Genomic DNA, 26,949 nt, shown 5'->3' with positions numbered 1-26,949 from the left:
GGTTGACTGCTGCTGACTGGCGCCTGGTTAGCCATGAAAATTTCAATTATTTTCAGAGGCCTTGTTATGATTTGTAATTGGTTTTCTTTCGTTTCGTTTCGTTTCAGTTCGGTACGCTTCGCCACTTGCCGTGCGGATGTCCCTTCTTTAATTAAAAGTCCGAGCGTATCGCAGCGGACAAGTTGGATGGCCTAAAAGTTGGCACTTTTTTGTTTGCCCTCGCCGCTGCCTTTGGTAATGAGCCATTCTCCGATCTAATGGCGAACTAATCAACCTTTTTTAATTGAATTCCTGGGGCCGGAGCTCGGAGCTGTCGTCCCCAGGCCGGGGACAAATCAAGGAAAGTTATTTCATTAAAAAATTTTAATTGACATTCGTTCTTCCAGCAAATTAAGCTTTGTGTCGTAAAAATATTTGCCCATCTCAGCTAGAAGTTTCGGTCCGGCCAGGCCATCTGTCAGTTGGACAGGACCTGTCCCAGGACCTATTACCTCGTCCAGTTTCTTTCGCCCGGCTGGCTCATTTTCACTTCCACAATGAATCAAGCTGACAGAGCTCATATATATTTCTATTTCAGTTTTTTTTTTTTTTCAGACTCGAACTTTTTGTGCAAAGCTCGCTTCTTTCCCCTCTTTATAGATATTTTGATGTAATTACGGCGACAAGTTGCCCAATTTGCTTAGTTCGGAGTTCGTTTTATTTAATTAGTTTGTAGATTGTTTGTCCCTGCTCTTTTGGCAACGTCTTCTGATTTTCCCCACCCGACATCGCTGGCAACAGGAAATTGTTCAGTTTCGTCGGCTGTTGAGTGACAAATTGAATTTGCTGTGACAAAATAGGGCTACTTGTAAGGGTCCATGCATCAGATCCAGTCGCAAGCGCAGAGTATATATCACCCACATACCCTCTCAGGCAATTAGAGATTTGGTGCTATATCTTTCTGGCCACTAAAACACTGCTAGTTTAGGTTCCGAGAAAGCAACGAATTCGGGTATTTTATTCACTCACTCTGGCCAACATTCCCCAAATGCAACTAAAAGTGCTGCTACTACAAGTACAAGTTTCACAGCAACAGTGCTGGTTTTATTTCTTGGTACTTTGAACTAGTTCTTAGTAGGAGTATAAGAAGGTCCTGACTGACTTAATAGGATGCAAAATGTATCAAAAGGCTTAAGAAGCAAAAATTCCTCACCTCTTAGTGACTTCCGCAACTCTAACGTACAGAACTTTGGATATAAAAATTGTGCCGAAAAAAAAACATTTGATTTAAGTTTGTTTTTAAATTCAGCCCATCAGAACAGATTTTAAATTCTGCGTCTATATATAGTGATATAGTGGATATATAAGATGTACCGTTATTGTATTATATAAATCCGAATAATACTTCATTTAATATATGTTTATCTCGCATTACAAATTAGCAACTTTTGAAGCGTATATAAACTGTTTTAAATAATAAAAAATTACTTCAAGTACCCTTGACTTTTGCCAGCTTAGATTCACATTTATCACATTTATTTAAATTATTCAAAATAAACACAAATTGGAGCTGGATCCGCTCCACTTGCGCTATCGGGGAACCCGAAACTCAACACGACATCAAGTGCAATCATAAACAAGCGCAGTTCGCAGCAACAACAGCATTTCTCGCTGGCCATTTGCAAAAAAAATGCGCAACAGTTGCATGTGGCAGCCACCAGTGGCAACAACGACGACAGCAACAGCAACACCAACACAAAACAAACAATTGTCCTTTCTCCGGAACTAAAATCCGCACCCAACCCCCTGCGGCCACCCAATTTACTGCCGGCATTTTGGGAGCACCAACCCACCCACCGGAAACCGAAAATCCTGCGCATGTGCCCACAGCAGAGCCGAGTCCTTTTGTCGTGGCCAATTCGTGGAAATGAGCACCGGAGTCAAGGACTCCCGACGTAGGACTTTTCGTCGGTCTTCAGTCGCTCGCCACTATTCGAAACACACGGTCGTCGAGGACTTTCCACCGCCGGAAAACTGTGGAAAATAGCGTGCGTGCGTGAGTGTGTGCGTGTGCTTCGAGGGAAAAAGCGAAATTCTCCGTCCAAACAACAGCAAACAACACAAGCGTAGCTTCGTGGTTCCTGCGAGGTTCGCGTACCGCAAAACCGAATCATTAATAAAGAAAAGCCCGGCCGTCGACAAAATTGTTTCGCGTTGCCCCTGCATGTTGACACGGCTTAAATGGGGCATTAAGTGCTCGGAGTTTCAGTGCTGATATATGCAATTTCCGCTAATCACAAGTGCAATAATCCCACACGATTCCGCATCAGTGTGATGCCAACTGGCCAGCAGAACTAAAAGGATTAAGCTGCGGATTCACATCAGCCCGCCCAGTGTTCCGGATCGGTCGACAGGCGTAAAGCTGATTGCCCGGTGATATAAGTAAGCATTTAATGTGTTTTGTTCGCTCTGACCGATTTCAACACCCGCTTGAACCCGTCACAAGGAATCGCACCCACTTCAAACTCTCGACCGGAACTAAATAAATAATTGTGCTCGACCCCAACCATCTTACACACACATATATATATATATATGCTTTTCAGTTCCTTTTTTTATGGTGTCACATTGCGTGACTGAGTGAACTTGCGAGGGCGGACTGACACTAATTGCAATGTGTGAGAATGATGGCCCTTTCCTTGGGACGCTCGAAAGTAGGCAATAAAAAGTAATGAAAGCCCCAAGTGGACAGCCAAAAAAATATGAACATGTTGAAAAATAGCATAGAATGCACTTATTTGAAAATATTTAATGGCTTTTGAATGTGCCTTAAGGTTACAGGGTAACGTGAAAAATTAAGGGTAAAGATAAAAAAAATCTCACTTAAAATTTAAATAAAATAGAATATCTTTACGATGCCACATCTCAATGGTAGCTACAGTTTTGCACATTGGGCAAATAAAGTGCGATTAAGTAAAGTTAGTAAAAACTTGTAAGAAAGAATGTTAGTTACCACCAAACTTTTAAGTAGAAATATTTCCTTATTTTATTCTAAGAACAAGTGGCCTTAGGAAATCAGTAAATCAGTTTAATGGGGTCAGCACTTTAACAATAGTTCTTAAAAAAACCGATATACCCAGGCATTCGAGGAGTACCCCGCCTAAATGGAGAGGAATAAAGCTGAAAATGCAAATCTCTCGTTGCGCTTGGGCAGCTCTAAATGGGCTGGCCCGACACTTAGCACCACCCAACCACCCTGCAGACCTTTGGGCCAGTGCCCCCATCCCAATCCCAGTCCCACTCCCAACCCATCAACCCACCGACCGGACCACTCAGTGCACGCCAACGCCTCGACACGACAGCCTACGTTGATTGAATGGCTAAGTGGGCGGGAGCAGCGCAACAAAGGAGGCACAAAGTGAAACTAAAAGTTGGCCTAAGTGCGGGCCACAGTTTCGCTTTTAGCCCGGTTTTTTATGCCTCGGCCCCTGATTAGGGGTCTTTGGGCGAATATGCATAGATTAGGCACGCTTTTAGCGCTCGATTGCGGGACACTCGGCTTGATGTTTCAATTAGGGGCATAAAACTGTAAAAAGCGGTCTCCGTCAGTCCTGTTTTGACCCAGATAGCCGGCTCAGATGTCGTTGCCAGTCAGATTTTCGCACGAGCCGGGGAAAATATCATTTTAATAACCGAAACGACAGCCATAAATCAATGATTATTGCCCCATTGTCTGGGGAGTTGGGCGGCATGTCGTTTTCGTTGCCCACGTCACTTGGAGGGGCTTTAAAACGAGGGTCCTGACTGTCGTCGAGATACTTCAGCGGAGATAAAAGTCCCTCCCTTTCGGGTGTTTTCGCATAGCCCGGCTTGTGTCACTTGGCACCATAAATTTACGCCACATAATATTGAAAATTCCCATCAGACAACCGCACGGTGTTGAGTTAAACTCGTAAAACGTAATTGAGGTTGTATTTCATGTTAAATGGCCGGCTGCCCAGTGGCGTGGCGCAGTCCTGTGTTCCTGTGGATCAGCCAACTGGCAACTGGATATGCGAGATGGTCATTATGGGGTTATTTACTAGACACTCGCTTGCATGCAGACGAGCATCCTTGAAAGCCCTCATTCTGTTTACCCGGCTGTGCGGAGTAGGGAATCCACAATGCGGTTAGATCTTTAGGTCTTACCTTTAAATTATGACCTCTGTATGAAACTGTTTATTTTTCCGTTTTTAAACACAATGGCAGTACAGGACAAGAAAGCACGCTATAAACCTCGACTAACAGATACCCGCTACTTTTGAAATAATCTCTTAAATATCTAAAGGACCTATAAACAAAAGAACTTTTATTTGTATTTCTACGAATTTCTGGTTGGATTTAAGCTTTTAACTTGCCACATTTTTACAATAAACAATCACTGAAACTGTTGCAAAAATAAATGAGATTTGCATTTTCGATTTGCATGTATGCACATTTGTTTGTGCAGTTTGACAAGCCATTAAAAATGAAACAGCAAAAATAATTAAAATGCTATTAAGATTTCCCCTTCACTGCATTGTAAACATTTGCTGAAGGAAAGTAAACTAAATAATCTGGAATTGCTAAAATTGTGACATAATTTCCAAGGATAAATGAACGCTGCAAACAGCTTGGATATTTTAACGCCAATTTGGCAAGTTAAAGATCAATAATGTTCCTAATTTATGGTAACAATAATTACAAAAGTAATTAGAGTAGCCCCACATTAAGTGGAAACTGTCATCATCCCAAATAGCACAAATTCTGAATTTAATTGCTTAGCCAGGCTAGACACTAATGCTCAATTTCGCCGCAAACATGAATGTCTTTTATGCGGGTTACTGGCATTTCGGATAAATATATTTGGCGCACATGTTTGGCCGAAAATCGTTAGTTCAGTAGAGCGCAGCAACAAAATTAAACAAAATGGAACAAATCGTCCCGACATTTTCCCGCCACCTCCTCCTGTTGTAATGTAAATTAATTGCCTGCACAAATTAGCCAGTCCGGCGAACATTTTGGACATTAGGCCAGGCTGTTTTTGGCCATCGCACAGAGGGGGTGGTTGCGTGGTGCAATTGCCAATTGTTGGGACAACATTCGCCAGCAATTCGCCATTAAATATACAACAATACTCAGGTAATGCCAGGTAAACATGGCAAACTGTCGCTCGTTACTTTTAATCAGTTATCAAAATTTATGGGCAACAATTTGTCCGGTCAGCGCGAAAATTTCGCATTGTATTGCCGAAATCCATTTTTCCAGTTGGAGTCCATTTTCAAATATTTACGCCAATTTAATGAGGTTCGGCGCGGTTGTTTATTCGCCAAATTAATGTGCACTCAAAAAATAACATTTGGCAAATTGAAATAAATATTTGTTTCAAATAATCACAAATAAATATTTAAAAAGCGCCACCTGTTGGAGGGTAGAGACATCTTTTGACAATGAGAATTTATCTGCAGAAAATAACGATATTCACCATATATTGTTTTTTAAAAATGTGTAGTTTTTTTTTAAGCTAGATTCTAGATTCCATATATTGTTTTTAAAAAATGTGTAGTTTTTTTTAAGCTCTTATACGGACATAAGGACATGCGAACGGACAGATAAACAAAAGGAAATTTAAGCCCAAATTTGAATGTTTCCTACTTGCATACAACTCTTCATTGCATACGATTAAATGAATAACAATTTACTAATGAACACGTTACTAACTAAGGACACAATCATAGAGAAACTGTATACATTAGGTGAATGGGGATGGCCACGGGGATGACAAGGAATGCAATTCGATATTTTATTGGGGGCGGAAAAACTATTCTCATTCGGCGCCCAATCAATGCCGAGGGCGAAACTCCATTTGAGTTTCAGTTTACTTTAATTTTGGCCACTCGCATTACTCAAATGCGAAATTTGTTTTTGTTTTTGTTGGCCAAAATAGATTCCATCGGAGTTTTAATAGCCAAGGAGATGGATATCCTGCCACATTCGGCTGTTTATCATCAGTTATATAGAAGTCGGGGGTATGCCAGAGTTTGGTTGCTACTACGAAATGCCCCGCGGCTGTTTTCCCATCCCAAGCGACAACAAATGGGATTGGGAGTTCGGAGCTGGGAGCTGGGAAATGGGGAATGGGTATTGCGGAGGTGGGCGTGAAGTGGGTGGGCTAAAGCCATGACAGGGCATTTAGGGTCGGGTGGAGGAACCGAGCAACTGGAAACGCTAAGCAAACAGAGCTCGAAAAGATGGAGATGGCTGGAGGAGAAGGAGCAATCGGTGGAAATAAAATATTAACTCAGCCCGACTCTAGCTCACGATTCAATTAGAAGCGAAAGCCATTTTATAATTGAAACGAGTCCGGGAGGAGCCCGAGGCACCATATCCCCCAACCACCGATGCGAAAGCCTTTTCAATCTAGGCCGGGCTCAGGGTGGCGGAAAATAATACACATCGATAAATATTAGCTGGGGAAAAATGATGCAGGCAGAGCGGCAAAGATTATTATTCATTACGGCTCCAGCTTCAGCCGCCTATTTTCCCCCGAGTAATTGAAAACTTTTACCCACCGCGAACTCATCCATTCGTGGCTCATCCTTTGCGATCTTTCCCTTCGGCTGCAGAAACAACGGCCAATGCTCAATTTGTCACTTGCCGGGAGGAGAAGGTTGGTTGGCAGGATGGATGGATGGATTCGGAGGCGTGGCAGACTGACAGATGATGCGTGTGAGTAAGCAGAAAATGCTCGAAGGAAACTTACTTTGCTCTTGGCTGCATCCCCGCTTCCTACCATCATGATTATGATTGAGTTGATGTAGTTAATATGCTATCGACTAAGATGATGATTGCTACGAATGATGGGCCCGTTTCCCCATCGGTCGCCCCCTTCAGGAAGTGCACCCTGCTCAATGTTTGTCTGCTGCTCCATTTAAATCAGTTACACTGAGCTCCCCTTGGAAAACACACAACCAAAGACACACATTTCCTTCGTTTATTTGTCTTTTGAATTATTAATGCACTCGCTGAATGACTTCGAAAGCCGGAGAACTCGTGTTTTCCATCTGCAGATGCGGCTGCCTCTGCTCCTTGACTCCCTTTCATGGTGATAAAGGTGATGATGATGGGGCTGATGTGGATGGTGGCTAGATGTGCTGATGATCTGGCCCTTAATCAAGTGATTCACTTGCCAACCCGCGGCGCTCTTTTGGGCGCAGATAAGTTTAATTAAAAAGACCGCAAGATTCTTTGGTTAAGCTCGGGAATTGCATCCATCGGCTGGGAAACTATCTGCTGCTGATGAAACTTTAAAATTCCAAAAATGCTCCAACGCAAAAAGGAGAAATCGAAAATTGAAGGCAACAAACTTTTCTGATTTCGATTTTTATTGCGGCCAGAAAATGGGGAAAAGCGAGAGGAGCTGTGAGCAAAAAGCAAAAGCCAAGTGGGAAAAAGTTTACCATGGAGATAGAAGCAGTTTTGGTTGCTTCTTGGCAACAATTTCATTTCGGGAGTACTCGTCTGTCCCGGTTCCATTGCCATGCCCACGATGCCCCACCCATCTCCCACCGGCCACCGCCCCTTGCACTTTGACCCACCTTCCTCCTCCAGTGCAGTTGGCATTCCATTCGGGTTACCTGCACACGCAACCAGCAAGGATAACCCGCAAGGATGAGGGGGAATGGGGCGGGACAGCTGAATAAACACGTAGACCAAACAACAATGAGCAGGGGGAAAACCACCTGAACCACTTGAACCACAAACATTTCCAAAGCCAAAACTTGTTCCCTTTTCCAGTTCATAATTTATGCCAAACAAACCCATAAATACTGCCACAAATTTATTAAAGCGCCGGCAATTTCCAACCACCAACTCATATGCGATGTAAGTCAGTTACTTTATGGAAAGTTAAGATGGATCTCCCTCGGAACCCCTAAGCTGTTAATCTTTTTGCAACTTTCTAATTACTTTTGCAGGGGAGAAACTTTTATTTTGATTTTACAAATTGTTTACACATCATCACATATACACCCTCACTACTTAGTCCTCCAATTGGGAAATCCCCATCTCCATAAACGCATCTTCTTTTGTCAACTTTACTTCTTTCTGCAGTCTGATTTGCACTAAATCAAATCACTTTTTAACCAACAGGAACTGTGGATAAACGAGGAAGAAATCGGAGGAGGAAGGCCTCTGGAGCAAGGAACATGGAGTGACCAGCAGCAGAAAAGTGGACAAAGTGACAGGCGATAGCCACAAAACAACACAGCCGAAAGAGGAAAGCAGGGCCAGTTGACAGGAGCTCAGCCAATAAAGGCCAACCGAACTCAGTCTGGGCCAAATTCGGACACACAGATGCAAAAAGGCGGCGGAGGAAGCCACCAGCAACAGCAACCGCAGCAAAACAAAACTGAAAACGGAAAAGTTGCTCCGAAACAGACTGCTGGAGGGGATTGAGGGGAGTAGCCAGCGGAAGCCGAGGCTGAAAAGTTCCCAAATTTGGCAGACAGACCCCTTTCTGGCCATCTCGTTCCCACTTCCAGCCGGAACAGTTAGCAGCAGCTGGAATTTGATTTTAACGCTTATTCGAGAGCTTGGGATCTGTTCTGGTTCTGAGTCTCTGTTTGTGGCACCAGCCACTGACAACCATCACCAAGGCAGGAGAAACTGGCAGCCGAATTAAACTCAGCACCAGGAAACTTCACCCCGGAAACCCAGCCCCAACTCCCCCTGAAAGCTACGCATCAATGGCAACACATTGAGATTGGCTGTCAAAGGGGAGCATCCGGACGAAGTGGAGCTGTGGAAACTGTGGAAATGTTCGCCACTTGCGGCGACACATGCTCTGACAATTTATTGACTCCTCGCGGCACCCACTAAACAAACCCCGCTCCACCATGAAACTCCTTCCTCTGAAGCCGCCCCTCCCGATCCTGCTCCTATGCCTAACCATTTCCACTTCGGTCAGCGGCTATCTGAACATTTTCATCAGCCACCACGAGGTGATGAAACTGATGGGTAAGTCCAGTCTCAGTTCCGCTTCCTAATCCATTAATGAAACCTCTATTGGGGGACCGATACATCGGCACACCCACTCCACGAGCAGGACTCCCCTATCCAGGATCTATGATTAATAGTTGGAGGCCGAAGTGCGACAGGACAAATTCATTGATCCCTGAACACGAAAACACAAACAGTCCCCGAAGTCGGCGACCATGTCACAGTCATTAATAGTTCCGAAATTATAGTTGACCATTAAAGAAAGGTTGTTGCCGGAGGGATGAGGGGAGGTGGAATTATATGGGCATACTTAGTGGGCGAAACCAAAACAAATCGCACACAAATCGATTTCCGCTGGGCCTAAACCACCCACCTTCACCTTGCTGACAGCTGCAAGTAGCTTTCCCCCGTTTTCCGTTTCCCTCGAACATTTCCTTTGCCTCCCCACATTTCCATGTTTTCCGTGCTCGCCGTTCCCTGTTTGTTTTCTTGTTTTTCCGTTTGTTGCTCCACGCGAATTCTCGTTATTGATGGCGCCGGCTCCAGATCGAGCCAAGGCCAAGTTCCACCGCCCAGCCCACTCCTCCAGATGGGAGTTACACGGATTTCATAGACGCGCTAAGGAGGAATGGCCTCGTGCTTGTCGTTTGGCTCGCGATTTTCCTGCTCCTCAGATTGATTAATGGATCCCAGGAATGGGAATGGAGGTGGAGGTGGGAGTGGAGTGGAAACTCCGACGGAAAGGCATGGAAACTGGCCTAGTTCGCGGTCGCTACTCCATCACTCGATGTTTAGCTGGTCACAGCATTTTCCGGCACTTAGCTGTAATTGGAGCATAAATGCTTCCATCTCATTATGCAGGTTCCATCCACTCCACTCCGCTTCCCAGTTGCCAAATCAGGGCTCTTCAATTAGTTGATGGCGTAAAAGTAATCCACAGTCAAATGGATGGTGAGATGGATACTAGATTGATGGATGAGTGAGCTGTGCTGCATCCAATTATTGCCACCATCTGACATCCATCAATCCCGCCTTCAGGCCATTCAAATGCATCCGGTTCAATGGGGCAAGTGGGCTCTTTCCTGGCAATTGCACTTTATAAACAACTTGTCCGCCATTTCAACTATTTATCCCCATGCAAATCGGATTTCATTAGCGACATTTCCAGAGACGCTTTCACTTTGTTTGGTGCTCCTCGCCATTTCCTTTCTGGCGAAGATTCTTTTCAAGCTTCCTCCCTTCTCCTCTTGGAGTTCCCGCCATCATTTCTAAAAGCTCGTTATGTTTCTAACGACCAGTTAACACCCCTGGAATATTTCCCATCCGTTTCATTCCATTCGGGATGCCTGCCACCCTCCGAGTTGTTTCGATTTGAAAATTAACAAGCAGCATGAAATCAAACAAACTGACCCTCATCCTCCTCCTTCTTTTTCTCCCATCTCACACTCCAGATGAAAAATTCCTGTGCATGATTTTCCCTTAGACTTCCACCTCATTTCCCTTTCATCCTCCGCTGCTTTTCGGTCTCCATGGGAGTTTCTTCATGTGGAAGGCTCGTCACGGATGCACGAACTAGTCCCCATTTCATGCAAGCCAACTTTTCCTGGACTCTCTGGCTGCATTTCCCACATGGAAATGAGGGTTTTTCTTCCGACCATTTGTTGTGCACTTTTCGGCTTCTCCGGCGACTTTCTTGTAGAAGAGTAAACAAAGTTCATTGCTTTCTTCCCATTTCGTATCAATTGTCACAGCCGAAACCCCGAGCTTCCCCTCCCGTGACACCCAATCCCTTCGATGAAGTGTCGAAAGCATTAAAATTAAATATTTTCTGCGCTTTTGTTGGAGATTTTCCGCCTCCGAGTTCAATTTGGATGTGTTGTCCCAGCAACGAACCATTTTCCCCGTTGCCACCGACACAGCCACTCCCCCTTCCGCCCTTCCGTCCTTCCGCTGAAGACTTTCCTGTTCAAGGGTGCGTAAAAATGCAATTTCAACAAGTTTCGCTTTGATGTGCACACTTTTTCCTTGCCACCCGATCCCCTCGGACCAGCTTCCAAGTGCCCCACCCTGAGGGTGGACCACAACCTTCGGCGGGTAAGGTCTGATACTTCCCTGCGAATGAAAAGTTAATGCAAAAGAAAATTATTTTTAATGAATAGAAAACAGTCCGAAATCCGCACATTAATTTACCCCCTGTTACATGTTTCTTTTCAAGGGTGGCTTGGCATCTGGAATCCGTCTTTATTGCTCCAAAATCAGGGGGGGGATTCGGGGAGAGGCAATCAAAAACTGTGCCAATTGAGTGGGCAATCCTCATCTCTGATTCATGGGACAATTAGCAGGAACAGGCTTAATCAGCGACGAGGGGATCCTGCACTTCCCTGAGATCGGAAGAGGTGGTTGCGGGTTGGGGGCTGGGGGCTGGAGTGCACTCTCCCAACTAATGACACTAATTACCCCCGTAATCTCTTATGCAAATAGTGTCTCCTCTGGTTGGCAATGTGAGACTGCAGAACTAGCGTGGAACTGGGATTCACCTTAGCCAGCCAGTTTCTGCCACTCTTTGGCCTTCACTCCACTTTGTCCCCATCTCTGGAGCCCCATTTCCCCATCCATGAGAATATGAGTTGCGGTTGCAGCGTCACGTGTGCGCGGCGGAGTCATTCAGACAATCGCAATGGCAGGAATTATAATTATGGCCAGGGAGGCAAGACACATGGGAGTGGGAGTGGTATTACCGGGTCTGGAAGAAGAGGTCTTAAAGGAGGGAATATCCAGAAGAGAGCCAAGAAGAAAGGAGCCTTCATGAAAGCAGCGAAACTTTCGCAGGCAAAGTTGGCGGCACCGTGATATGAAAGACGAGTAAAGTTTAACACTGCAAGGGAAAGGGGTCTGATGGGAAGATATCCACCAGGAGCAGGATGAACTTGCGCAAGAGGGTGAGAACTGCCAATTGATGCTGCTTAAAGTGCAATTCAGGATTGTGCTCCCCAGTGAAGCCAATCGAGGTGACAGGCATTACACGGGCTAAGAGAATGGAGTGGTGGAGCAGCTGCGACATCCCAGAAATCAGAGCTGAATTAATTGAGACAGTCATTTATTCAAATGCCTCCTGCCTAAAACTTCGTGAGAGAGAAAGGACAGAACGGATAGATAGAAAGGCACAGGATGAGAGGGGGACATTGTCCTTTTCCGTGTTTGTGCATATTTGATGGGAAGCACTTTGGGGTTATGTTTGTGTTTTTTCACCAGCTCAAAGAAGTTTCGTGGGGCAGTAGGTAGGAAAGTGGTGCACTTGGCCCACTCAGAGAGCCAGGTTAAAAACGCGACGGGGAGCAAAGCAATTTGGGACTCAAAAACAAGCCAGAAATGTGAAAATGGTAAAAGAAAAGTGGAAAGCGCATAGAAAGCTGAGCTGGTGGGGAGAATCAGTCTGAAGATGTAGATGAAGCTGAGAGCAGGATGAAAGCTAACGAAAAATGCTTTTTCTTGTTCTGTAATTGGATTTAAAATTGTTTTAAGCAGCTAGCGAGCGCTTTGTTCTATCCTAAATGCAGGCGGTTTCGTCCTGCGCCAATCATCCCCTCGCTCAGTCCGCCGGAAGCGGAATTGCTACATTCAACATCCGGCGGAGTCGGAGCACCAAGCAGCAGCAGCTCGAACTTGAAGCGGGTAAACACCCGGCATGCCACTCCTTCCCACTCTGGTGAATAGCGAACTTAGCCTGATCCCGTGGAGTAAATAATACGCCCCTCCCCCCAAAAGGGGGATGTCGAATAGAAATAGGAAGAGCAACAATAAAAGCGGATGAAGAAATTTAATTTCACGTCGTTTTAACTCAAGCAGCTCGTCTTTCAATGCCAGCGGGTGGGCAATTCGAATGGAGAGTGGGAAAGATCAGGACACTCCAGGACTCCTGAGCCCGCCAATGCTACTCCGTTCTATGATGAAGCAGTCGCAGTTGACACCTTTTAATATCTCCAGCCCGAACAGCTTCCCCCAGGACGCCTGTCGCTCCTCGTTTCGTCCTGAAGAAGAACTCGAGACTCTCCTTGCTTCCTCGCCTGCTGGTGACGGATTCGATTTCGATTATTATTGTGTCTTGGGCTTTGTTTACCCACCAGCATTGTCACCTAGTGTTGCCCCCCTTTTAACCATCCCTTTCCACTGAGAAAATCAATTTCCGCTTAATGGTAGAGAGAAACGCTCGAGGGGAGTGTAAACAGCAAATGCACAAAGTTTGCTCAGCGGAAAGAATCTCCGGCTCAAATGGAGTGGGTGTGCCCAGCAAATTGCGGGGAAACTTTCGCTTTACGTCTGCAGTGCATCCGCATCCGCAGCTCTCTCACTATATATCCTGTTGGTTCTTTCATCCCCGCAGGACTCGAGGCGGACCTGTTCTATGTGCACGAGGGAGCCATCAACACATACGCAATGCACTTCACCGTCCCAGTGCCCGCGGATGTCCATGAGCTGGAGTTTTCCTGGCAGAGTCTGATTGCCTACCCAGTGAGTAACCAGGAGCAGTCATCTAGAACCTGCGATAATTAACCATTCCACTCTCGATCAGCTGCCATACGCCATTAGTATTGAGTATAACAACGACCAGGAGGCACTGGGCACGCCCACGCTGAGCATTCCGCACAAGGGTCTGGTTCCACAGGAGATCGAGTCCTTCCTGGTTTACCTGCCCTGCACCGGAAATGCGAGCCTACAGATGCCCGTCAATGTCAACATGGTGGTGCGTGCTCCTCCTCGATTCAACGACACCCGGCTCCACTTCAAGCGCAATAAGATCTGCGCCAAAGGTGAGTACACCCAGAACTCCATCATCGCCCACGCCCACTTATCCATCACTCATCGGACATCCGTTTCGTAGGCATCTCACCTGAGCCCAATCAATCGCCGGCGCCAGCCCACGCCCCCTCCCAAGGACCCGCCCTCCTCAGTGCCGCCGCCTGTGCTCTGGGTTTGGTTTTGGCCGTGGGACTAGTGGCCAGCATGATGTATGTGAGGGCGCGCAAACAGCTTCGCCAGGACTCGCTACAGTGGGTTATCTGCCACCCCCAATCGCCATACCACTCCATTAACACTCATCCCCTTTTTTAGCACCAGTTTCACCACCGCAGCTTATGGCAGCCACCAAAACGTGTTCATCCGACTGGATCCCCTGGGAAGACCGCCGAGTGCCACGGGATCCTATGCGACCATTGCCAGCCTCAACAAATACCCTGCGGACAGCAAAAAGTCGTGCAGCATATTCGACCGTAAGTTCATTACCCACTCGCCCACTCGGATGACCCCTAACCAACTCCCCCTGGCACTCCCTCGACCAATCCACAGGTTTCCGGAGCTCACCCACCCCCACGCCGTATGCCACCGCCCTGCTGCCCATGAACCTCGAACAGACCGCAGAGACGATTTACTCGAAGCCAGAGTCGATCTGTCCCTCGAGGATTTCCTACTACGCCTCCTCGCAACTGACCCAGGTGAGTGCCGTGGATCCACTATCTAACCCACTATCGACTATCCCAGGGGCTTGATTGGATTGGAAATGGGGATTCGGACCGGGGTCCACTGCGAAATCAAAGCCTTTGATATATTACGACACGTGGCAGGCGCAAATGGAAATGGAGATACCCTTGAAGCAGACTGCGCTTCCCTGTTGCCAGGACTACCCTCTAATTTGTGCCAAGGACCACTCGATTGCTCCCCAGGCGGAGGACCCGCTCCCAACCCCCCTTTAGCCACCTTTCCTCGACGATAAAAATTAAATTCTAATTTATATTTACGAGCTGATAAAGCTCCCGTAGTGCGTTAAACTCGAAACAAGAGCCATTCATAAATATGCGGCTTTTCCCACCCGCTCCCCTCGAGGATGTCTGGATGTCTGGGTCTGATTTCGAAGGGGGGAACTTTCGTGTGGCGCTCACGTACTTCATGTGGCAGGTGGGAAGTGGAAGTGGAAGTGGAAGCTGGGCGAAGGTGAAGGCGACACACAAACCCAGTGCCTCGAGAGGCGGAGCATGTGAGTCTCTCGAGGAAGGAGGTGGAATGTCCGCCTAGATAAGCGAAAGGTACTCCATTCACTGAAACGCAGACAGTCTGGCCCTGTTTATCTCAGTTGTTGCTTCCAATCCACTGAATTTTAGGCAGTGAATACCCCTGGGCTAAATTTAGAAAACTAAATCCAAACTAACCACTGAATGAACCAAACCATTAGGGTTCCATCCAAAGCACTGGGATTATTTTCCATCAACTTGGGAGTTGAAGTCTTACGCTCCCTCTTTAAAAGCACTCCTCCCTCTAGGGAGAACATTAGCATTTCTTTCGAGCCAAGTTAACTTCTTGGTGTCTAGGAAATCTCTGCCAAATTGGAATAAATTATTTAGCAGCCTCTTTCAATTGTTGTCCTTGTAAACATTCCCGGGACCCACTCTGCTTTTTTCTAGTCGTACTCCATAGCCTACCGTCATGATGTCTGGCCCATTTTCGTCACCAAGTTCTAACGCAATTTCCATCGACCCATAATTAAATATTCAATTTCCTTGGATACTGGAGGGGATTTTTATGTGTTCAGCTTAATTCGTCTCCTTTGGCCTGATCCGCCGCTTGTTTGCCCAGCGATTCCTGTTTGTTTAGACTTCCATTCCATGCTCATTATGGGAACAGCCTCCAATCGCAGATGGAATCGGTGGCAAGAGCTGCTCCTCCACCCACTTACACGGCTATCGGGCCACACACAATGTCAAGAGTCATATCCATTTGGATCCGCCTCTATCTAGTGGAAGGATGCACGCATCGAAGCAGACGGCTGGGAATTAAATGTATTCTCCGTCCCCCTCTCGCCATACTCCATCCCACTCGCACTCTCTTCAGGACATACACATATATCCCCTTCCACCGAAATTAAAGTGGATGCGGAGTGGAGGTGGAAGTGGGGATGCGGTTGGAGGGTGAGAGTGCTTGCCATAATTATTGTTGTTCCGTTATGTTCAGCTCGCTATCCAAAGGATCCTCTGCACCCCAGCTCCCCCTTTTGCTTTTGGCCAGGCTTTTGGCCATGTGTGAGCGTTAAGCGAAGTATGGCACATTTGGGGGCACAAACAAGAGGCGAACGCACTCATTTAGTCAAACAATTATATCCAATTGCACACAGATACTTTACGCACCCACACACACACACATTCGAGGTCTGGCTCTGTTCATTTGTGTGGAAATATCTCATTTGGGTGTGGAGCCATCCCCTCTTCCCACTCCTTTGCATTCTATTAAATCAGTCTATAAACGTCGACCAAATTGCTTTAATGTGCAGCGAAAGTTTAGCAAAAAGCAGTTACAATGGTGGGGTTGCAAAGGGGGTGCTAGGGGTGGAAGTGTGGGAAGTAAGGGAAGTAGTGGCACATAACAATAAAAACAGCAGCGAACAGAAACCAGACTACAGCTGTTGAAACATGACTTTGTGCTTGTTTAGAAACACTTGCAAAATATTATTGCAGCACCAACAACAAAAGGCAAATTCCAACGGGGCTGCTAAAAGTAAGGACAACAGGGCGGATGCGCAATGTTCCGTAGATCCAGCAGGCATTGAAACTGAATCTAAACAGAGGCATTAGTATATTGGATCAGCTGGAAGAAGAAAGAGCGAGAGAAAGGGAACTGTAGCAAACAGTGGAATCAGAGCGAAAGGAACCCAGAATGTAATGGGTTAAGAGAAGCCGGGAACATCGTGCCACGCATTTGAATGGCATCATTAGGGTGAAAGTTGTCGAAGTACTTGTACTCGCACCACGGAGGAAATTACGAGGCGAGGAGCCAAGAAAAGTTGGAAATTAATTTCCACGGAACTGCGAGCATGTCCTCCTGTTTTATGGAGATTACTGGATCGACAAATGGCGGACTAACCTGAGCAGCAGCAGGAACAGGTGCTAATTAAAAATGTTGTTGTCGCCCCATTAAAGAAATTTGTAAATCAACCTACTCAGCAGGGGGTGAAGTCAAGCTCCACGGGGGGATGTTCAGGGAAAAGGGGAGCTGACTATCAAGGCCTAGGGAGTTCTACGCCCAGTGAAAGTCGGCGACACGTAAACCATTTATGGATTTACTACTGTTGTTGCTTTTGATTAAAAGGCATTACTTACATTCGGAACAAAACTTGGGTAGAGGTTGAATAGGGGAAATGACAGTTAATGGGCGTCGTGGTATGTGACCAGCCAGGTGACGAATCCAAGGGGTTAAGCCGGCGAACAAAAGCCGTCGCCAAAGGTTGACAAATTACCCAAACGTCGGTCGATATTTTTTCAAGTCGCTCAACTCTCAGCCATGCTCCATCCACTGGGGATTCCCCTTTGGTCAGGCAAACTGCGGCGGATGCTTTTGTCTGGCATTACACTATATTGATTGCTTCCTGTCAGCCGCAGGAGAGACAAACGGAAGTGGCGGATGTTTCTTTTGTTCCGATTTTCCTTTGTGGTCGAAGGACCAAAGATCAGGGGCTGCCCCAACCCCTTTGCCTTGGGGCGCCGTTTACACACTGCACTTTACTTTTTGCGTTGGCGCAACATGGAAATCACCGAAAACGAATTAGAGTACAAGACTTCTCCATTAAAATGGGCGCCTTCAGCTTTAATTGACAGATTCCATTGGCCACTTAAAGCACCATTCTTGGGAGCAACGAACTGAGCCAAACTGCAGACCAGTCAATAGCAAATTAATTTAATTTGCAAAGTCAACAAACCGAGAAAATCAATGGAAATCCGTGTGGGACATGTGTAAATTGTGCAACCGCATTATTAAATGCTGAGCCAAAAGGTGGAGGTGGAAATAGAGGGAAGTGGCGGAAGGGGCTTCAGACAGGTGAGTACCTTGGGGCGTGGCCAGAGCACGCAATGGCTAATTGAAAGGCAATTATGCGTGATTAAGTGCGTGTAAGCGGCGACTTTGGTTAAGTATGCGCCACCTTTAATTAGAAACCAGTAAAACGCCGGCCAGCCGACATCTTCCCCTCTTCAATTATGCATTAGGCGAAAGAACCTTTTTGGTTGCCCCAAAAACGCTTATTAAACGACGGGCCTAACGAGGTCGACTCATCAAAATGCCATGCATCAAAGGATGGCGAGGGGTGTGGCGGCGGTTCGGGCCATGGCCAAATCGATCAGCCATAAATCAAACGAAATTCAAATTAGTTGGTGCCGGCAAATTAGAAGGCACACACAGTTTGTCCTGGCAGCATCGGCCATGCAAATGCGAAAATAATGAGAGTTCAGTTAGTTGGGTCGGAAAAAAAATGGGAAAGGCTGAGGGAAAAGTCAGACAGAGAGGCTTTCCACCTTGATTAAAGGCTTTTCCCCAGGGGAAAGCGGGAGGGGAGGGGGTACCAAAATGGCCAAAAGACTTGTTGTCAGGTAAATTGAAATATAATTGAGCCAACGGCGTGCAGGACGCACTGTCAGCTCCACCTGGCAGCCAGCTTTTCATCTGGTTCCACTTCACTGCCATGGCTTATTAGGAGAAGGCGACAGGTCGTATACGTGATACGTACAAAATGCTGTCATTGCCCGACTAAAGTAAAATTCAGTGCTGCTAGTTGGAAAATAACGCAGAAAGTGCTGCACACAACATAGCAACAGCGTCAGCAGCATTTTGCATAGTTGCATTTTGTGTCAACAATTTTTTGGCACAGTGGTTTTCAAACAATGCCTGGAGAAATTCGAGTTCAGTTATTAACGCAATACAAATAAAAGTGTATAAATAGTCTGAAAAGCTAAGTAGCATTCAATTTTGTATACCTCAATAGCTCGCTTTATGCATTTATTTTGATACTTTTGGATGCACAGAATCGTTGAGTTTGTACGAATTTAATTTATAACCTTACTCGATATTTTGGTTAATTAATTAATGTATAACAGACTGCACTTTTAAATTTCTCTCTATCGTTTTGTTTTAAAAGAAAAGTTTCCCACCGAATTTTGTTCGAGGTTGCCCAACACGAAAGTTGCCGCGGTGAGACTTCATTAAAATATTTACGCCCACCCGGCCCACTGTGCGGTGTTGGAAAATTGTGTGAAAATGTTGTGCTGCATTTCCCTCGGCTGCTTGCCAAAAAGTTGGACTGCAGCTTCGGTTTGCCGGCAAGTGACGTGCTGACGGGCGACGTTCTGGCAAAATTGTCATCAAGCGTTTTTAATTACAAGCGGGATTGGTCGGACGACGGGGGCGTGGCGGGGGCGGTGTAGAAGTGCAGTGGAGGAGCGGTGGAGCGGCGACGATGGTTGCGGTTGTTGTTGCTGCGGGCAGCCATAGAGCTGCAAGTGACATAAGCAAATCAGACGCCTGTCAAGTCGTGTGTGTTTCGTTGTTTGTGCTTACGTCATTTGCAGGACACAGCCAGGACCCAGCACCGCCCCCTTTTCACCCCGGTTGTCATTAGAAATGTCACAACAACCAAGCAGCAGCAGCAGCAGCAGCAGCAGCTGCTGCAATCCTGTCCTCAAACAGCTATCTAGTCGTATCCTTGACGCCCAGCTGCAAATTGCGTTTCGAAATCCAAGCTCCACATGCCCATCGTATCACGATCCAAAAATGGTCGAGGCCATTTGGCAATTGGCAGTTATTTTTGGCCTTCTTGGCCATTTCGAATTTCAAATGAAATGGCAAGCAATAATGCCCCGTCGTTTGACATCCGCATTTAATATCGAAAGCCGAAATGAACATTTTCATTTGCAATTTAAACTGGGTGGAGGCAGCACTCCTATAAAATCCATTGCCCCCTCCTTATTTATTGGCAACAAACATTGGCCCAATTTCGTTTTAATTTTACTGACATTTTTCGCATTTATTGGCCAGCTCACACAGAGGAATATCTGAAGTATTTCCTCAATGACAATCAGCCAAGTTTGAGAGCAATAAAGCCAAGAGAGCACAAGTCAATTGAAGTGCACAATTGGTTTATTTTAAACTGAACTGTGTCCTTAAACTATTTGCTAAGCCACTCGAAGTGCTTTGGAAAAGTTGCAAGATTGATAAAAGGGCGATTAGTAATGATTCTAGGAATGCTGAAGAGATTTAATTTGTTTATTGAAGAGGTTAGAAGTCACTTTAAGTACACGAAATATGTATATTAATGTCAATTAAGTAAAACGACTTGCCAAGAATTTGTTTACAGGCTACAAAGCAATTTTAATTTAAATTCCCAGATTTCTTTAATAAGAAGTTAACTCTTTTCAATTGCATTTTCGTCATTTAATGCTGAGCCGACCAATCAAATTCTAATTACCTTTGAACGGGGCTCATTAACGCATTCTGCCAGAGCTTTAAGACATGCCACAAAGGATTCGGGATGCGGCCAGGACTCGCAATGAAACCAGACAGGTTCAAGGTCTGCCAGACAATCTGGATCTCTGGATGGGCGAAAGGGGCGCCTTTGCATGTGAACCTCTGAGGATTTATGGCTCAGCCAGGACATCATGCCCCACCAGTTGACCAATCGCAGCCAGCCGCAGGAGCTCCTCGTCCACTTTCTCATCCCACGCGGCGGGACAGCTTTGATGATGGAGTGCGATATTGTTGCGTTTTAATTGAATTTTCTTTGTGGGCCAAAAGCAGCAGCAAACGCGGCGGCAACAGCAGCAACGGCAGCACGACAAACACAATAAAGGACAAACAGCAGGAATCGCAGGCGGGCAGCAGGACATCGGGGGCAGCCCCCTTCAGGAAAGTGGCAATGAAGGCAATAATGAAATGAAATTCACTAACAAAAGGCAGCCAACTATTGTTTTTATTGCCTTTTGTCGCTGTGGCTGTTGCGAATGTGCTGCAATTGTGTCGTTTGGCTTCCTCGCGGCGGTCGTGTTCTTTTGTCCTGCCTTTTGCGGGAGCTGTTGTCAGACCACACCAAATAATATAATTCCCGCATATTGCCGTAGGTGGCTTTTAATAAAAACGCCATCCACCTGCTGCTCCAGCTACTGATCCTCCCGCAGCTCCTGCTCCTGAAAGCTGATGGAGATTTAGTGTCCAGGGAAAAGCCACTCGGATCCACTTGAACTCGGCCGCAGTTATGCAGATTTCCGAGGGAGTTGTGCTGATTTTTCTTGTGTTTATTAGACCGAGTTTCTCTCAGTTCTTTTTTTGTTATCTATTTTTCGTTTTGGCCAACTGTTTCATGTTGTGCGGGAATAAATGTGCTGTGTAGGCTGAAATTTAAGCGGGCGAACCGAGTTGGTGTGCTCTGCTAGCCCCATTCCATAGCCGACTTCTGGTTATCTGGCAGCAGACTTTGTTTGCCCAAGACGAGTTCGCAATTTCCTACAGCTGAGCTCCCCAGTTCCAGCTACGGAAAATTCAACCGCCCCTCCCCCCTCCACCGACGGCTGTGCAAACATAATGCTCGGCGAATTAAAGCTTTTTTGCCAGCCAATAAATTATTCATGCTGTAAGACAAGCGAGCGGTTGGGTGGGGAGTCGAGCGGCTAAATTATAGCTGAAGAAGATGTGGGAGTGCCTTGGAGCGGAAACGGAACTCAATTCATTAAAATGAATGAACGGAGGAGCGTAGCCGAGTGCATGACTAACGGTAAACGGATGCAAGTCGAAAGATGCAAATCCGGCAGCTGAAATTGCTGTTTCTGTTGCCAAAGTCCTTGCCAGTTGGCCTTTTTTTTTGGGGGGGGGGGGGGACTCTCGGGTGGCGAAGGGTCCTTAGTTGGCCCAAATTAGATGGGGCACGGAAATATGGAAATTTATACAGTTTCCTCGACTCGAGTGTCCTGCCACTGAGCAGCTTACTTGAGCGGAAACCCCTTCTCGAAGTAATCTTGATTGCAATATTGGATCAAAGTCATCTAAACAGGGGTGGGGAGTACGCCGCCCCTCGTTTTGGATACTCGAATTTTCACACGCACGTTGCACATTCACTGCTTATATATTAATTGCTGAATTTATTATTAATAGCTTTGTGTGTTGTGTGTTGGGTGCAATCACACCAAATTTTATAAATTCAATGCTTAAATAGCGTTTAATACATGTGGCAAGTTGAGTGAATAATTTTAATGTCAATATACATTTCCAACATTTCGATTCGCTTGAAAAAAGGACCATAATAATGAAGTGTGTGTGCATAAACTGTATAAATTTAAATCCAGTACAATAAGCAAACATTAATTAGGACTATAACAATGCCAGTGGTTTGTTATTATGTTTATTTATTTAGCTTTAAATTAATTTCATTAATTTTTGCTTTCAGCCTTGCAGCCTGTCGACGCCGAAGAGCATCCGAAGCAACGGCAATGGCAACTGCACCAGCGGAAGTGGCAGCCTAAGCCTTTTTGGTGGCATCCCCACCGGCAGCACCATCACCATGGCCAGTCACGGGGAGAAGGGTAACCAGCGCCTGCGACGGATACCCAGCGTCCAGCCCGGTGCCCTCAGCTACGAGGAGCTGGTCAAGGAGGGCACCTTCGGCCGGATCTATGCCGGCAAGCTGGGCGAGTCCTGCGAGGCGCTCGTAAAGACCGTCATCGATGGCGCTTCGCTCACCCAGGTGGCATGCCTGCTGCAGGACGCCTCCCTGCTTATTGGCGTCAGTCACCAGCACATCCTGGCACCGCTGCTGGCCAACACGGAGCTGCCGGGTCCGCCGGAGATTGCCTATCCCCATCCGTCCAAGGGCAATCTCAAGATGTAAGTACAAAATGGAAGGTGTGGGAAATCTCTAAAGACATATCTATATATCAAACCATCTTAGATACTCTTAGAGCCGAAATTTTTAATTCTTAAATCACATTCTTATTATTTAAGGTACTTGCAAAAGTCGCGGGAATCGAGCACAGCATTGAGTACGCGCCAACTGGTTGAGTTTGGGCTGCACATCACCAAGGGATTGGCCTATCTGCACTCCCTGGGAATCGTTCACAAGGACATTGCCACACGCAATTGCTAGTGAGTATTCATAATATACCACATTCCCTTTTGGGCTTAAACCTAAGAAAATACCATCATTACCATTACTATTATTTTATCCCACTTTTTTTCCAGCCTTGACGAAGAGTCCTATGTGAAGATCTGCGATAGCGCCCTATCCCGCGATCTCTTCCCAGACGACTACGACTGTCTTGGCGACAATGAGAATCGCCCGCTGAAGTGGCTGTCGCTGGAATCGCTCCAGAAGCGGGTCTATGCCACCCAGGGCGACGTGTGGGCCTTGGGCGTGACCTACTGGGAACTGGTCACTCTGGCCCAGATGCCGCACGAGGAGGTGGATATATTCGAGCTTACCAATTACTTGGCTGCCGGCTTCCGGCTGGAGCAGCCCGTCAACTGCCCAGATGAATTGTAAGTAGCCCCTGGAAAATATTGCTGAATTTACGAAAAATATAAATACAAATTTCACTCTCTTCCCTTGCACATTGAACAACCCTTAGCTTTACGGTTATGAACTGCTGCTGGCACTGCGAGGCCAAACAGCGACCTACGCCCTCACAGTTGCTATCGTATCTGCAGGACTTCCATGCGGATCTGGGCATGTACATCTAAGCGAGACGAAGGACTGACGACGGATGAGCGGTATCCAGGTGGAGTCAAGCGGAGCGAAGCCCAAAATAAATTAATTGAAACTTTTGCATTTTAAATGTGAGATTAAATGTGAATTTACCTGTTAGAGTTTGGCGCAAAACCAATTACACTGAAAGCCAGCTAACTTCAGATACGTAAGCACACGCATATACACACACCAGTACACTGGGGTGGACCTCAATGAGTTGAGAATAACTATTAAAATTAATAAAAGCAGTTAAATTATCATGTAGCTTAACATCACGGAAACTGCCTCAAGAGATATATCACAAAGGTATGCTAACAAGGTATATTAACATGGGCCACACTGCGTATGAGCGATATATATGCCAGCTAGTGCGCACAAATGAACATCGAATGCTTTAAGGCCACACGGCGTATGAGTGATGCCATTTTCTGGCCTTAAAGTTCAATCCCACTCCGAAGTAGCCACACTGCGTATGCGTGATGCACACTGAAGGCCATGCATCAAAGCAAGTCAAAAGTCAAATAGCAACTGAGGTCCACCCAACAATAGAAAAGCTATCATTTTCCAACCCGTTGACACAGGGCCCGGGTCGAACTGGCCCCCCAAGCGGAATGTGGGTTAAGCGTTAGATAAAACTGACATTTAAGTAGTTAGCAATTGAATAACAAACACTCACACGCGGCGAAACTCACAGCAACACACAGACACATACACGAACCTTAAATGATAAATGAATGTGAATTATTGATGTGCATATTTTATTGAATGTGTGTAGAGTGTAAGCACAGGACGAAGGATTGAACGGGAAGAGATGCGACAACAGGATGCGGAATCTTTTGTTCACGAATGTTGTCCTCGAGATTGTTACGAATGCGATATATTTATTTACCTTGATTATTATTATTACTATTGCGTATGTCATAAGGGAGGAAGTTCAAAACAGAATCTGAATCAGGTGAAAAGCAAAAAGAGCAAATGTTAAACCGATGGCAAACAACCGATGAACATTATTCACACCCACGACCACAAACACAACAACACACTCGCTTGCATAGAGCTCCCTTAGCACCTTAACCCCAGACTGCCCTGCATCCCTTAATCCTTCACAACGTGTCCCCGACTTGCTCGTATAACGCACTAATTCAGTTTCGGAGAAACTTGTCGCAATCGTTTCGTTGCTCAATTATTTCAAAGTCAAAGGACAGGGGAATAAGCTCCGCTTCTGGCAGGATGCGCCATGAAATATGCAATATGCAGCTGGGTTTTCGCTCAGTGCACTTGTGAGTGTCTGCGTTCGCTTCTCAAACTGTCACTTGACCCCAATCCGAGCCAAAATCTCCAGCTTAAGACGTCCTTGCTGTTTGTGTACGCCTTTTAGTTGAATTAGCCAGAAATTGTTTCTGTTTCTGTTTCTATCTCTGTATCCATTTCCTAAGAGTTATGTATTAATTTGCCTTTCCGTTAGCCAACTCAGGCGGCAACTTAAAGTTGTCAAGCCCCAAAAAACCACCCACAACCCCCAGAAGACTTGGAAAGTGCAATGGGATGGGGAAGTGGATGTGCCAGAAGACATTGGAGATGATTTATTCAATGGGGAAGGCAGCTTCAACCATCCCAAAATATTTTCCAATTAATAAATAGCTAAAGGCCGCCACTTAAACGTAGTTTAAATGTTCTCCGTAGTAATCAAAGAAAAAAGAATCTGCAAGAAATGCAAATACGAACACAACAACCAGTCACGCACCGAATTAACTAAGGTCGAAATAGAAAATAGTTCCAAACCAGCAGCTGCTTATTCGTCTAGCTACGTAAGCCATCTCCGATATTGTTTATTCTTAAGCTTCGCACTCGACTATGGAAACGTTACTAAGCAAATACTGAACTGTAAACTATCAAAGCTCTCTGCATTTAATAAATATCCCCAAAAAGGCTGCCAGGCAGCCAACTAAACTCAGCACACTCACAGAAAACACCCACACGAACACCGAACAATTAAAGATAACCCGGGGGGACGAGCAGAACTTTAAATATATTATAAAGCTAAGGAGACGGAGCTCTTGAATCAAAGGAGCAGCCCACTACTATAACTAACTGAATGTGTTTCATGTTTATATATGTGTACGTGAGTGTATGTCTATGACTAAACGTATATTTTGTCGTCAAATTGAAAACTAACTGTAAAGGCTATTAAGAGGAAAAGCAACCCCAATACCAGCAAACGTGTAAAGCCCGGAAGGAAGGGGCTAAAACACACACAACCAGACGCACACTCACACACAACCATACACACACACACTCACACAGCGGAAGCCTAGAAACCACAAAGCAAAACAAGTTGTCATTCACTCTACATATGTCTCACTCTTTAACTCTATATAGATGTATCCCTGTATCCTACTTTTAGATATACTCTAGCGTATGATTGTATGTGTATACAAAAACTCGAAACTAATGTGTTTTCGTCTAGAAACGAAATGAAGAAGGAATATCTGCTAAGACACACAAACACTCGCAACACTCGAAACACTCAGAATACTCAAAACACACCGACACCTTTGAGACCCCACCCCCTCTATCTATTCGAACGCTATTCTAAGTGGGCGTGGCACCAAGATAAAGCTAAGAACCAGAACGACAACCTTAAGCAGAAATTCAATTTTTGTGAAGAGCGGCAGCCGGAAACGAAAAACAGAAGAAACAGAAAAACTCGGAAACAAAACAAACAAAAAAACAAAGCAAATAAATTAAATGTTCCTTTTGAATCATAAAAAAAAAACAAATTGCAATCGAGCAATCCCAGTGCTTTATTAATCAACTGACGGGTTTGTATAATGGGGGGCAGTCCAAAGAAAAAATCAGGATGCATCAAGGGCTGTGGGGCGGAGCCGCTGGACGGACCACATCCATTCCATGCGAGGGCACGTTCGCACACAACAGGAGCGGTTCAAGGACGCGCGCCTAAAGGGGCGCATTAAATGAACTGAGTGCTATATTTACATAACAAACAATATTATTTAGTGCTTTTTATGATGTTAAACTGTGATAAGGTAAGTAAAAGTATGGATCCATGCGCTCTTGGTTTTATTGAACCGCTCCTGGACAGGGTCCGCTATCCTTCGAGCCAGAAAAACATATTTGCCGTGCGTGTCAAAAACTGAGCGATGCGCATTTGCTGACCCCATGCTACCCTTTCTTGATGGGCTGCGTTTGTGCCGCTCTAATTACGAATAATTTTAGGACAGGGTATCGAACTGCATATACCCTATATCGGGAAAATAAAAAAAACTACAATATCGTTAGTTGTTAAAGCGTATCTAAACAGAATTAGTTAGCTTTTTCATAAGTGGGGACTTATAAGCAATACAGGAACTTACTATATTGTAAATGATTTTTTTAAATGCATAAAGAAAATA

General features: G+C 45.7%; 1 protein-coding gene across 1 annotated transcript; it reads left to right on the top strand.

Moving 5' to 3' along the window:
* Positions 1 to 1,945: 1,945 nt before the first annotated feature.
* On the top strand, positions 1,946 to 26,258 carry LOC117137479 (tyrosine-protein kinase RYK). The gene is made up of 11 exons (XM_033298956.1): positions 1,946 to 2,421; positions 8,149 to 9,015; positions 13,379 to 13,506; positions 13,568 to 13,805; positions 13,877 to 14,045; positions 14,107 to 14,264; positions 14,341 to 14,486; positions 22,241 to 22,677; positions 22,795 to 22,935; positions 23,032 to 23,328; positions 23,418 to 26,258. The coding sequence occupies exons 2-11, from the start codon at positions 8,895 to 8,897 to the stop codon at positions 23,527 to 23,529; spliced, it is 1,947 nt and encodes a 648-aa protein (XP_033154847.1). The 5' UTR covers positions 1,946 to 2,421; positions 8,149 to 8,894; the 3' UTR covers positions 23,530 to 26,258.
* Positions 26,259 to 26,949: the final 691 nt, after the last annotated feature.

The sequence above is a fragment of the Drosophila mauritiana genome, chromosome 2R (genome assembly GCF_004382145.1).
Source record: "Drosophila mauritiana strain mau12 chromosome 2R, ASM438214v1, whole genome shotgun sequence".
Taxonomy (NCBI): domain Eukaryota; kingdom Metazoa; phylum Arthropoda; class Insecta; order Diptera; family Drosophilidae; genus Drosophila; species Drosophila mauritiana.
The sequence above is the reverse complement of the archived record's forward strand: the minus strand, read 5'-3'. Positions and strand labels throughout refer to the sequence as shown.

What these genes read in the sequence shown, in the direction of transcription:
- LOC117137479 (XM_033298956.1), top strand. Translation starts at nt 8,895, where the DNA reads ATGAAACTCCTTCCTCTGAAGCCGCCCCTCCCGATCCTGCTCCTATGC. An exon ending in CGAGGTGATGAAACTGATGG is followed by an intron (nt 9,016 to 13,378) that starts GTAAGTCCAGTC and finishes TCATCCCCGCAG; the next exon opens with GACTCGAGGCGGACCTGTTC. An exon ending in AGAGTCTGATTGCCTACCCA is followed by an intron (nt 13,507 to 13,567) that starts GTGAGTAACCAG and finishes ACTCTCGATCAG; the next exon opens with CTGCCATACGCCATTAGTAT.